Below are 12,753 nucleotides of genomic sequence, written 5' to 3'. Positions count from 1 at the left end.
CCTTTAATCCCAGCACTTGCGAGGCAGAGCTAGACAGGATTTCTGTATTTCAAGAATACAGCCAACATGGAGACACACCTTTAATCCCAGAAAGCAAGGCTTTAATCCCAGGGAGTGACGGCAGAAAGAGAAAGATATATAAGGCCAGAAACTAGCAGCATTTGGCGAGGAACTAGGAGGTGAGGTAGCTGTGGCTTATTCTGTTTCTCTGACCCCAGATAAATTTATTAGGGTGCACAATATTTTGGAGAACACAATAATACCACAAGCACATTATAGCGATATTTTATTTGTATTGAAATGGGATTTTATTTGTATGTTAATAAAGTTGCCTTGAGGTCAAAGCAAGCCAGAGCAGAAGCTGGGTGGCGGTGGCGGTGGCGGCGGCGGCGGCGGTGGCGCCGCAAGCCTTTAATCCCAGCACTTGGAAGGCAGAGCTAGGTAGATCTGTATGTGTGTGTTCAAGGACACAGCCAGCATGGCAGACACACGCCTTTAATCTCAATACCAACCATAGAAGACCTGGAGGTCTGTACAGACAGGCAGTGACGAGGAGGTCATGTGGCTGGGTTTACAACTAATGAGAAAACAGAACAGAAAGTCTATAAAAAAGACAGGACACACAGAAGTAGGTCTTTGTGGAGAGGAAAGATAGCAGAAGCAGTGAAGGGTAAGGCTCTCAACTATTGCTCTGACCTCTTGGTTTTTAACTCTGCAACTGGCTCTGTGTTTCTTATTTAACAAGACGGTTACATCTACAGCACATTATTTCCTAAATTCCCACTCAAGCTTCTAAACTAAAATGCTGATCCATTAACCAGCATCTCTTCTCTCCTCTCTAGCACAGTCCTTACCAATCAGGATCAACATTCTACTCTAACTGTACGAGTCGGTTCATTTAGATTCCACGTAGATGAGTACAATCACAAGTGTGTTTTCTCCCAGTGCCTTCCAGGTTCTTCTGTCTTGTTGCAAGTGACATTCCATCAGGTACTTTGGTTGAGTACCATCCCACTCTATATAGGGACACTGCATTTTTCTTTGTCTACTCACTGATGGGTATTTAAGTTGATTTCACACCGTGACTATTTTACCTATTTCTTAATGTACATGGGGCACATATACTTTTCTTTAGCATGTCATTTTCATTTATTTTGGGTGCATACCAAGTAGAGGAATTGTTGGGTCAGATGATATATTTTGAGTTCCATAGGGATTTCTATGCTGTTTCCTTATATGGATCACAGTAATTTACTTTCTTTCCAATAATGTGAAGGAGCTCATTCTTTTTCACATCCTGTTACACTCTTGTTACTGTTTGCCTTTTTAGTAGTGGCCATCTTTCCTGCATACAGTGTCATGTCACTGTTTTTTTAATGTGTATCCTCCTGAATATAATCATCTTGATCATCTGTGTATGTTCTTTTGAAGTAAATCTGCTCAGAACCTTTGTTCATATACTTTTAAATGGAGGTATGTGTTTTTCATTGTGTAAGTTTTAGGTTTTGTCTTTTGGATCAGACTCTGCACTTTAAAGATATATCATAATATAATCACATAAAATCTATTCAAACTTACCCTCTTATAAGAAGCAGTTCCTGGATGCTTTTAACATGGTGCACACCATGCTTGGTGCCAGGATAGCTGCATAAAACAACATAGCCACAAGTTCAGGGCATTTTAGAAACGCACTTGGATATTCTTATTGCAATTATCCTAAGGAAAAATATAGAACTAGCTTGACAAATTTCCTGGCATTAGACAGCTACAGCAGTACGCTATGATTTTGTCCCTTAAAAACCATGCTGTATAGCAAGTGGTTGTCCAAAGACACTAATAACCAACAGTTATTTTTTGTTTTCTTAAATATAGTTAACCAAATTTATTAACTGCCAAGAACTTTGTGGTATGTGATGATTTACCATACATACAACATAGCAAGTTGTGCAAGCACACTTTCTGGATGCTTTTAGAAGAATTATGACTTCCAGATAAAGTAAACTTCATGATAGGCAGCAAGAACTTCATGTTGGTTAACAGTTTCTGTACATAGAACTTCAATATAGGATACCTGAAGAGCACCCTTCTATTAATCCTGACCTAGAGAATGCCTGTTTTTTGTTGTTTTTTTTTGTTTTGTTTTGTTGTTGTTGTTGTTGTTTTTCTGAGACAGGGTTTCTCTGTGTGGCTTTGCCCCTTTCCTGGATCTCACTCTGTAGACCAGGCTGGCGTCGAACTCACAGAGATCCTCTGCTGGGATTAAAGGCATGTGCCACCACCGCCTGGTGAGAATGCCGTATTTTTTATGCTTTAAATGATATTGTTATTTTATTATGTTGTACAGCAAACACATTGCTTTCTCCCTCAAAGAAACAGCACCATTTATTCTCTTGTTTGTTAACTTATGAACATGTCTGCAAGAAGAGCATATAATAGAAGCTACCATTGAATATGCAGAGATGAATAATTACCCACCAAGAATATCAATCCCTTAGCTCTATAAGGCAGGTTTTTTGTTTTTTTTCTCACAATACACTCCAGTGGCCACTCTGAGTATTGTGAGTGACAGGATTGGGGCAGAATTCATATAATTTGTCTTGCAGTGTATTTGTTTGAGGTTGTAGTCATTAGCCTAGGCTTTGTTCTTCAATTTCTAGATTGACCTTTCAATAGGCTTAAGAACTTAATCCAGATGGAGCTATTATAGACTCCTTGCCCCACAATAAGGAAGTATAAGTTAATATCTTTATTCAGAATAGTCTAATCTAGTGACTTGTAGTGGCATAGTGTGCTGGGACGATAACACCTTCTGCAAAAGATTTATTTGACCATCCAGTAAAATGGTTGGGAATGACAGAGGGAAAAATCTCACAGAGGAAAGTAATGTGAAATGTGACATGACCCACAGGATGATTTCTGTACTTTTTCTTAATGAGTTTAGGGGAAAATACCAAGTCAGAACTGGAAGATCCTGGTAGGGCTGGAAGATCCAGCAGAAAGTTCAATGTTAGGTGCTTTTCACCAGGTTAACAGATTCCCACAGAAGATTTTTCTTGAAAAGTTCAGGACATTTTGAGAAACAAAGGTCACTGCTTCTTTTCCTTCTATACCTCCTAGGAATTACAGTGTTGCTTTCAAAGGCAGTAAATTATTATATTCAACTCACCTACTCAAATTCATTATACCTCTCTTCAGTAAATATCAACTTACTTTTCCAGTTTGTTATTTATTTATCCTTGAATTTTTCATTCACGAAGTCCATGTACAAAGCCCAAGAGCATATTTATAAAACTTCATCAGGGTTAATTTAAACATCTAGGAAGTCACTGGTACTTGCTGTACCTTGTGGATAAGTCAGTCATGCTGACGTGTGCCTGTTTTGTTTAGTTTTATTTATTCTCATCTCATACAATACATCTCAAATGCAGCCTTCTCCCTCTCCACTCTTCCCAACCTTCTCCCCACCTCCACTCACCCCCAGATCCACAATTAGAAAAGAGCAGGCCTCCCTGGGATAGCAACTGAACACAGCATAATAAGTTACAATAAGACCAGACACAGACCCTCCTATCAAGGCTGTATGAGGCAACCCAGGAGGAGGGATAAGGGTCCCAAGAGCAGGCAAAAGATTCAGATACACCACCACTCTCTTTGTTAGGAGTCCCACAAAGAATGCGAAGTTAAACAAACAACCGTAACAGGTATGCAGAGGATCTAGCTCAGACCCATGCAGACTGCGTGGTTGTTGCTTCAGTCTCTGTGAGCCTCTATGAGCCAATGACTTTATGAGTCATGTCATTCTCCTTCTTCTACAGGGTTCCCCAAGCTCCGCCTAATGTTTGGTTCTGGGTCTCTGCATTTGCTCCCAAACAGCTGCTGGAGGAACCCTCTTTGATGACAATTGATAAAGGCACTGGTCTATGATGATAGCAGAATATTGTTTGGAATCATTTCATTGACTTTTTTTCAGTTGTGTTAGGTTCTACCCTAGGTGTCTGTGCCACCCAGAATCCAGATCGTGGCCATCCAGGCAGTGTCCCGCATGGGCTTCCTCAAGTTAAAACAGACATTGGTTGACCATTTCCACAAGCTCTGAGCCACCATCGTCCCAGCACATCTTGGAGGCAGGAGAGGTTGTAGGTCGAAGATTTTATGACTTGGTTGGTGTTCCAGTTCCACCACTGTAGCCTTTCCTAGTTACAGAAGATGGCTTGGTTCATGTTCTGTATCTTTTATTTCTAGGAGTCCTCCTTGCTAGGATCATCATAGGTTCTAGGAAGTTTCCACCGCACTAGGATTCCAACCCCTCCCCCCAAATATGCCCCAGTTCCAGTCTTCTCTCGCCAAACTCTCTCCCTCCATTCCTTCCTCCCCCACTTGATTCCTCCTGTTTATATCTCCACCCACTCCCAGTCCATTCTTTTCTATTTCCCCTTCCCAAGGAGATCTGTTCATGCCCACTTGATCCCTCCTTGTTACTTAGCCTCTCTGAGCCTGGATTGTGGCATTATTGTTACTTAACAGCTAATATCCACTTATAAGTGAGTATACATCATGTTTGTCTTTCTGGGCCTGGAAAATGGGTAGAATCAGAAAAAAAAATCATCCTGCATTTGTTTCTAAGAAAAAGAAATACTTGTCTTTCCCAGGAACAATTGTGGCAGAACACCGCTTAAAATTGAAGTGTGATGTATATGATTCAAAGTGCATACCTGTCAGACTTAAATGATCTAGAACCTGAAATATTATGCAGACTTCATTCCATTACCACATTAGTATGTCAGTATCAGCTGATTGATGTGGTGAAAAATAGCAGTCAATATTTAGAAGTGAACATTCCAATGGCCCATTAGATGAGGTTTCATGTACTGTAAGACAAATGGGTAAGTTTTCAAATTTCACAAGTCCAGCATACACTGAAAACACAGACTCAATCAGTGAATCAGCTCCCCCAGAGAACAGGCTCTTACTGTTAAGCATCCTTATGAGTAATCCAGGAAGTTCTGTAAGTTACTGTGGTTTGGTTAGGCAATTCAGAGGCAGAGAAAGTTTAATTTTATTAGATGACACCTTCTTTGTTCAAATGAAAATATTTTTAAGTCTGATCAAACTTTCAAGCTAATTTTCAATATTAAGGAACTTGGATAGCAGTCAAAAGGAAGAGGACTTGTGAAGCCCTCCACCATCTCAGCTGTAAGTTACAGGGGTTTGGGACAAGATATTTTAAACCAAAACCTAAGCTTCCTGTAAATATGCAATGATAGACATAATATATTAATATATATTTTCCACAGTAGAGGTGTGTTTATAACCCTTGGCAAATCTAACACATTGCAATTTTATTTTCTCCAATGTACTATGTGATACCCAATACACTGGATATTAATAAGCGTTCATTCACATATAGAACTCCTGGTAACATTTCTGGTTGTATTTAAATAATAACTATAACCATCTTTATCACTTTATGATAATTTTTCAAAGGTGGTGGTGCTTAAAATGGTTCTAGAACTCTGGGTAAGTTTGTTTAGATTTACATGCAAAGAAAAGTATTTCCAAAGGTTTCTATGTATTTAAATATTAATTTAAAATGTGTTGGGGTCTGGAGAGCCCCATAGGCAGCTAAGAGCTGTGCATGCACTTTTAGAGGATCCAATCCTGTTTCAAGCTCCTGCATCTTGTGGCTCACAGCCACCTGAAACACAACCTCCAGGAGATCTGATGCCCTCTTCTGGCATCCATCGGTACTGCACTTATTGAGAAGCAGCCACAAACTTCCCCAACTCCCAACATATACACATGATTGAAGAAAATAAAAATCAAAGTCAGGGAAGGAAAGTGCTGGTCTAGATTCTGTAACATATTTCAGGAGAAAAACATTCATTCTACATTTATGGAATAAGGCAACGAATAAGGCAACGAATGTTGCTCTAGAGGGGGCTGCTCTAGAGGGAAATGGTCTAGGGAGTACTGTTATACAGAGTACAGCTCTACTAGAGATTACTGCTATTGAAGTACTGCCATAGAGGATGCAGAAACAACAGCTAGAGAGTCCTGCTCCAGAGAGCACTGCTCCAGAGAGGTCGGCTATTGGAATACTGCTGTAGTTAGTACTACTACTGAAGTACTGTTAGCAACTGCTAATGAAAGGTTTCTGCACGTTGATAGGCCTCTCCACTGATGCAGCAATCCAAATCAGACCAAATCACACTGAATTAAGGAAAAACTGGGCAGTGGTGGTGCATGCCTTTCAGTGGCTCACTGTGAGTTCAAGGCCAGCCTGGTCTACAAAGCGAGATTCAGGACAGGAACCAAAGCTGCACAGAGAAACCTTATCTCAAAAAAACCAAAAAAAAAGAAAAAAAAAAGAAAAGAAAAGAAAGAAAGGAAGGAAGGAAGGAAGGAAAAGGAAAAACCCCAGTTTAAGCGATAAAATGCTCCTGGGTGATTTTCCAGCCCCCAGAGAGGAGAGAGACTGAAAAACCATGTGTCTGTTTCCTGGGATGCAGTTTAAATACCCTGTGGGAGTTGTCGTCAGTGATTGAGTCAGGGCAGGGTTTGGGGAGAGGGATGGGAGAGTGGAGTTGAGTTCAAGCTTCCACCAGAACATGCTATAAAGAGTGCTATTGTAGAAAGTACTGCTGTTGGAGTATTGTTATAGAGAACCTCTACAGAGAGTACTGCTGTTGGAGTACTGCTGTAGATAGAACTTCTGTGGAGAGCACTGCTGTTGGAGTATTGTTATAGAGAACTTCTATAGAGAGTACTGCTGTAGATAGAACTGCTGTTGGAGTACTGCTGTAGATAGAACTGCTGATGGAGTACTGCTGTAGATAGAACTGCTGTTGGAGTACTGCTGTAGATAGAACTGCTGTTGGAGTACTGCTGTAGATAGAACTGCTGTTGGAGTATTGCTGTAGATAGAACTGCTGTTGCAGTACTGCTGTAGATAGAACTGCTGTTGGAGTATTGCTGTAGATAGAACTGCTGTTGCAGTACTGCTGTAGATAGAACTGCTGTTGCAGTACTGCTGTAGATAGAACTGCTGTTGCAGTACTGCTGTAGATAGAACTGCTGTTGGAGTACTGCTGTAGATAGAACTGCTGTTGCAGTACTGCTGTAGATAGAACTGCTGTTGCAGTACTGCTGTAGATAGAACTGCTGTTGGAGTACTGCTGTAGATAGAACTGCTGTTGGAGTACTGCTGTAGATAGAACTGCTGTTGCAGTACTGCTGTAGATAGAACTGCTGTTGGAGTACTGCTGTAGATAGAACTGCTGTTGGAGTACTGCTGTAGATAGAACTGCTGTTGGAGTACTGCTGTAGATAGAACTGCTGATGGAGTACTGCTGTAGATAGAACTGCTGTTGGAGTACTGCTGTAGATAGAACTGCTGTTGGAGTACTGCTGTAGATAGAAACTGCTGTTGGAGTACTGCTGTAGATAGAACTGCTGTTGCAGTACTGCTGTAGATAGAACTGCTGTTGCAGTACTGCTGTAGATAGAACTGCTGTTGCAGTACTGCTGTAGATAGAACTGCTGTTGCAGTACTGCTGTAGATAGAACTGCTGATGGAGTACTGCTGTAGATAGAACTGCTGTTGCAGTACTGCTGTAGATAGAACTGCTGTTGGAGTACTGCTGTAGATAGAACTGCTGTTGGAGTATTGCTGTAGATAGAACTGCTGTTGCAGTACTGCTGTAGATAGAACTGCTGTTGCAGTACTGCTGTAGATAGAACTGCTGTTGGAGTATTGCTGTAGATAGAACTGCTGTTGCAGTACTGCTGTAGATAGAACTGCTGTTGGAGTACTGCTGTAGATAGACTGCTGTTGGAGTACTGCTGTAGATAGAACTGCTGTTGCAGTACTGCTGTAGATAGAACTGCTGTTGGCAGTACTGCTGTAGATAGAACTGCTGTTGGAGTACTGCTGTAGATAGAACTGCTGTTGGAGTACTGCTGTAGATAGAACTGCTGTTGGAGTACTGCTGTAGATAGAACTGCTGTTGCAGTACTGCTGTAGATAGAACTGCTGTTGGAGTACTGCTGTAGATAGAACTGCTGTTGGAGTACTGCTGTAGATAGAACTGCTGTTGCAGTACTGCTGTAGATAGAACTGCTGTTGCAGTACTGCTGTAGATAGAACTGCTGTTGGAGTACTGCTGTAGATAGAACTGCTGTTGGAGTACTGCTGTAGATAGAACTGCTGTTGGAGTACTGCTGTAGATAGAACTGCTGTTGGAGTACTGCTGTAGATACTGCTGTAGAGAACTGCTGTTGCAGTACTGCTGTAGATAGAACTGCTGTTGCAGTACTGCGGAGAACTGCTGTATTGCTGTAGATAGAACTGCTGTTGGCGTACTGCTGTAGATAGAACTGCTGTTGCAGTACTGCTAGTGCAGTACTTCTAGGAAAGAACAATTGAGGTGATTTGACAGGTGGTTTAAAGGACAGGTTATTTTCTTTTTACTTGCCAGAAGATTAGTATAAAGTCATGCCAGGCCTGATAGCACCAGTGGTCTCACATAGCAACTACTCAGATGGCCTGTGTCTTTTGCTGGTTGTCATCTTTCTATGTGAACCATTTCCCTTACAGTAGGATCACTAATTTCATGGTAGCTGGTGTGTAGCACCTGTGATCTTTCCTTAAATAATACTACATTGCCATTCAGAAAACAATTTAAAAATTGGAGCCTGCATCCTGTCAAGAGTTTTATGTTGAACTGCAATTCTTTTTTTTTTAAGGGCATTCATCAATTTTTTTTTTTTATCATCTGTCATGAACCAGACAAACCATTCTGAATGTAGAAGTCAAAGGGAGTTTACTGAGTTTCTGACATGATTTAACAAGTTATTAATATTAGCAGCTTAAATATGTTGCAAACATTTGCAATATCTTATTTTCATAACTTCTCCAGAAATATCAAAGCACATGCCCTTTGTGTCAACTCTTTTGAAGTCTGAAAACAAACTCTTGTTTCACCTCATTGTTGTGTCCACAGAACAGCAGCATTGTTTCTGGGCCACCATTTTCTTGTCTTATCATTCTAAGATATGAGAAAGAAGAACATTGAAGGTGTCAGTGAAAGTTCTCTCTCATGCCCCCTTTATGTCTCTCTCTAATAATGCTTTATTGGAGAGTATTCACATTTGAATAGTTTATTTGAAAAATAAAATTTGTGCGTTTATTATTTGCAACATAATACTTTAAAATATGTCTTCCAGGTGGAATCAAAATATTAATTTTATTGTCAAATACAGTAACCCGTATATTTATTATTTTGTCATGAGAATAGTTAAAATTCTCTTGAGATGTTTAGTAGACTGTTACTTGCTATAACCACAATAAAATTAAACTTACTCCTCACTGTCCAATTGTAACTATTAAACTCAATGTAATGGTAAGATAGATATTTGTATGTTAATAATACATAATAACAACTTCAATAAGATACTTAACTAGGTATTGTTGTTCTACTTACATGGTATCAGAGTACCATGACCTTGGTTCTGTTTACTAAGACTAACACCCAAGTAACAGTGTGTTGTTACCTATTCAACCAGTAGTCACTATGTCTTAGTCCTACATTTTCAGTAGTTAATCAAACACCAAGGCAGATTGAATTCATGTGAATGGAAAACTCTGTTAATAGCCCCTTAAAATATAATCCTTCTAATTTTCAAAATGTTTGGCTATTTTACAGCTTTCTAAATGCTAATCAGCATTCTGGTGAATCTTGTTGATAGAGAATCACAGAAGTTTATTCTAAGATGTATCTGATAAGATAACACAATTAAATAAAATTCAGATAATTGTATCTTAAATGCACAGCACTTATATAATTACTATAACTTCATTGAATAAAGAACAAACTTGGGGATTGTATAAATGGAACAAGTATGATTCAGGATAAAGAGAAAAGGGTTACAAAGCAGAAATTTTACACTTGAAGCATAAACTAACCATTTTTCCCATTTGAAGAGTTGTGTTGGAGAATAATTACATGAGAAAATATATACCATTCATTTTTTATTCATTCTTAAAATTTTCTCTTTTATGTCCACACAAAATACTTCTGAAATTTGAAAAAAAAAATTAGGACAAACCTTAGCTTATGTGTAGTACTAGGAAAACTGATTCTAATATGTTAAAATACTGTAGTTTAAATAGCAACATTTAGTAGAAAATATAATTTGCATGACAGTGAGCTAAAAAAACTGATGCCTCTTAGTTATTTCTAGACTTCCCTGAAAGTCAGTAATGAATAAATATGCAGAACAATATTTACCTCATTTTTAGAGCAATCAAATATCAATCCTTTCCTTAACCAATATGTATGGATTAAAAAAAATCAATGTTTTATAATGTATAAAGACTTAACCAGAGAGAGGCACGGTCTGTTGCAATAGTAAGTCAAACTTTCCTATAAACGGAAATCCTCATGGACTTTGTGAATATTTCTCATATACTGTACACTCTCAAGGAAACCTGATAAAGGTTTGCAAGTTACACTTTGTCCATTCTGATGCCGTTACTTGTGCAGGATGCCTTGGAGAAAGACCGGCCAGTTTTAGATTCCACCGGCTTCCCTTCACAAACACTGCCTTCCTCGAACCAGCTGCCCTGGCCAAAGGTAAAATGTCATAGACACTTCTGAGTGCTCCATCTCTGCTGGCTTCTGAAGGTTCTGCTATGCTGTGGTGATTAATAATGCAGTTTATTGACCTGAAAAACATAATTACTTTTAGAAGCCTTTGACTTCCTCCTCATCCCCAGATGTAATTTTTCATGTAGCTTTTCTTTCATTTGCTCTTTATTTTTTTCTTTACTTTGGATTTCTTTCAACACTTTATTTAACAGTAGCCAGAAAAAAAAAAAATGATGTGCCTCAGCTGCATGTTTGGCAGTGGACTAAAATTACTAGTTGACGGCACTTTAAAAATGCAGAAATATGCATTGAGAGGAGGCAGCTGAGGATCCTCAACCAGAGAGGTCAAGGGACTGCAATATCTGTTATTTATTTGATAATCTTTGAAGTTTTTGTTTTCTGAGATTTTTTTGAAGCTTTGCAATTAATCACTTTTTGTACATGAGCTATACTAAAAAGCATATTCTTCACCATGTAATAAAAAAATATTTAAGCATGTTCCAGAAATTTCATTTTATTATCATTTTAATTTTGTAATTAAATGTCCCTTTTGAGACTGCTCAGGCTTATACATGTTATGTAACAACACAAATGCTGGAATCGATCAATTTACTTTACATTTATTTACATTTTGAGAATAAGAACTCTCAGGCTTTGAAACATGATGAAACTTCACTTCCTGTACCAACTCGTCCAGCTCAGGCATGGCTATGGAATGAGAAAGAAAATTTGTTTTCATCAGAACAGACACAGTTAAGTAGCAGGTAAGGGGGGGGGGGAGGGGCAACTTATGAATGGCAAAGACAGAAGTTACCCATCCCTTTCAAAAGCAGGACATCTATAAAAACAGATGTGAATTGACTGAATTAGAAGATGAAACATATGGAATGTTAAATACGAAAATTCTAGTTCAAATTGTGTGTAGAAGCAGCGTTAAAGCAAGGACCCGACTTACATTTTGGTGAAATAAGGCAGTCATTGTGCAAAGGGATCGTCATGGCTTGACAGGTAGAGAGAAGGATGAGAATAAAAATCCTAGAGCCACGGTCCTTTCAGCAAAAGAATTGAAATATGCTCCATGTAATTGAAATGTAAACATTTTAAATTAATGGAAGACTTTTATGACTTTTCAAGATAAAGCTCCTCTGTGGCTTAAATAGATTTTATTTCCAAGTTTGAGACAACATAAACAGCTTGTAGTTTTTAAGAGAGCTGCTGTACTTGTGTGGATTTTGTTTTTAAAAAAAAGAAAAGCAAAAATATGCATTTCTGTTAGCAGATCAGAAAACAGAACTTTATCTCAGACACCTGAATCAACCACCAGTAGGAAGAGTTTACTGCAATCTGAAAAAGAAGAAAAAATTTCAGAAGAATGGTAAGTCCTACATTTTACACTAAAGAAAAATAAGAAATTGAAGGACTGCTGGATATCTAAGACAGATATTTTTGGGGGACATTCAAGAAGTCATTAATCTTTAAGAAGTTGACCTTTGCAGTAAGTTAGGCTTTCTTAAGTGGGATTCCAAATTTGTTGAATGTGATATAGAATTGAAACATGTACATTTACATATATGTCCATCTCTAAATATACCTTAGATATTTTAAATTTATCTTTTCAACAGGGGCTTTAAGAATATATCCACAGCTCAGCAGATGCTAAAGAGAGCGCAGAAAATGAAATCAAAAAAATTAAGGAAAAAATTAGGTAAGTATTGGCCTTTGAGTGGTAGCTGTATGTGATACTGACTATAAATTTTTTAAATTGCATTTTCTATGTTATATTTAATGTGAACAGAAATTAATGCATAGATAACATCTAAGATAATATCTACTAAATCCCTGGTTTCCAAAGAAAATTATGTTATCACGTTTAATGATCTATTTTGCCCTTTTATTTTAAACGATTCCCTATTTCATGTACATTGGTATTGACTTTTCTGTGTACTGTGCACTGTGGCAATTAAACTATAATTTGTCTCTGAGCTGGTAATTCATGGAATGTTGATTCAAAAACCATCCGCTTCATGTACTCGTTCCTTTGAGAGCTCTCAAGTTGCTTGGTCAGTCAGTAAACTAAATACATCAGTTTGGTAGATTTTATCTG

General features: G+C 38.4%; 1 protein-coding gene across 6 annotated transcripts in view; it reads left to right on the top strand.

Annotated features, from left to right (window-relative positions):
- Positions 1 to 12,753, top strand: part of Lrriq1 (leucine rich repeats and IQ motif containing 1) — a 191,788-nt gene that overhangs the window by 84,877 nt on the left and 94,158 nt on the right. For 3 of the 6 annotated variants that reach the window (XM_036170070.1, XM_036170067.1, XM_036170068.1), the window contains exons 20-23: positions 10,545 to 10,634; positions 11,286 to 11,413; positions 11,926 to 12,024; positions 12,272 to 12,354. In XM_036170070.1, the coding sequence (XP_036025963.1) occupies positions 10,545 to 10,634; positions 11,286 to 11,413; positions 11,926 to 12,024; positions 12,272 to 12,354 (400 nt within the window). The remainder of the gene's footprint in view (positions 1 to 10,544; positions 10,635 to 11,285; positions 11,414 to 11,925; positions 12,025 to 12,271; positions 12,355 to 12,753) is intronic. The other 3 variants (XM_036170073.1, XM_036170071.1, XM_036170069.1) reach the window with 3 other exon arrangements.

This window comes from Onychomys torridus, chromosome 20, assembly GCF_903995425.1.
Source record: "Onychomys torridus chromosome 20, mOncTor1.1, whole genome shotgun sequence".
In the NCBI taxonomy this organism is placed as follows: Eukaryota; Metazoa; Chordata; class Mammalia; order Rodentia; family Cricetidae; genus Onychomys; species Onychomys torridus.
Note: the sequence above shows the minus strand (reverse complement) of the source record. Positions and strands in the feature narration are given on the sequence as shown.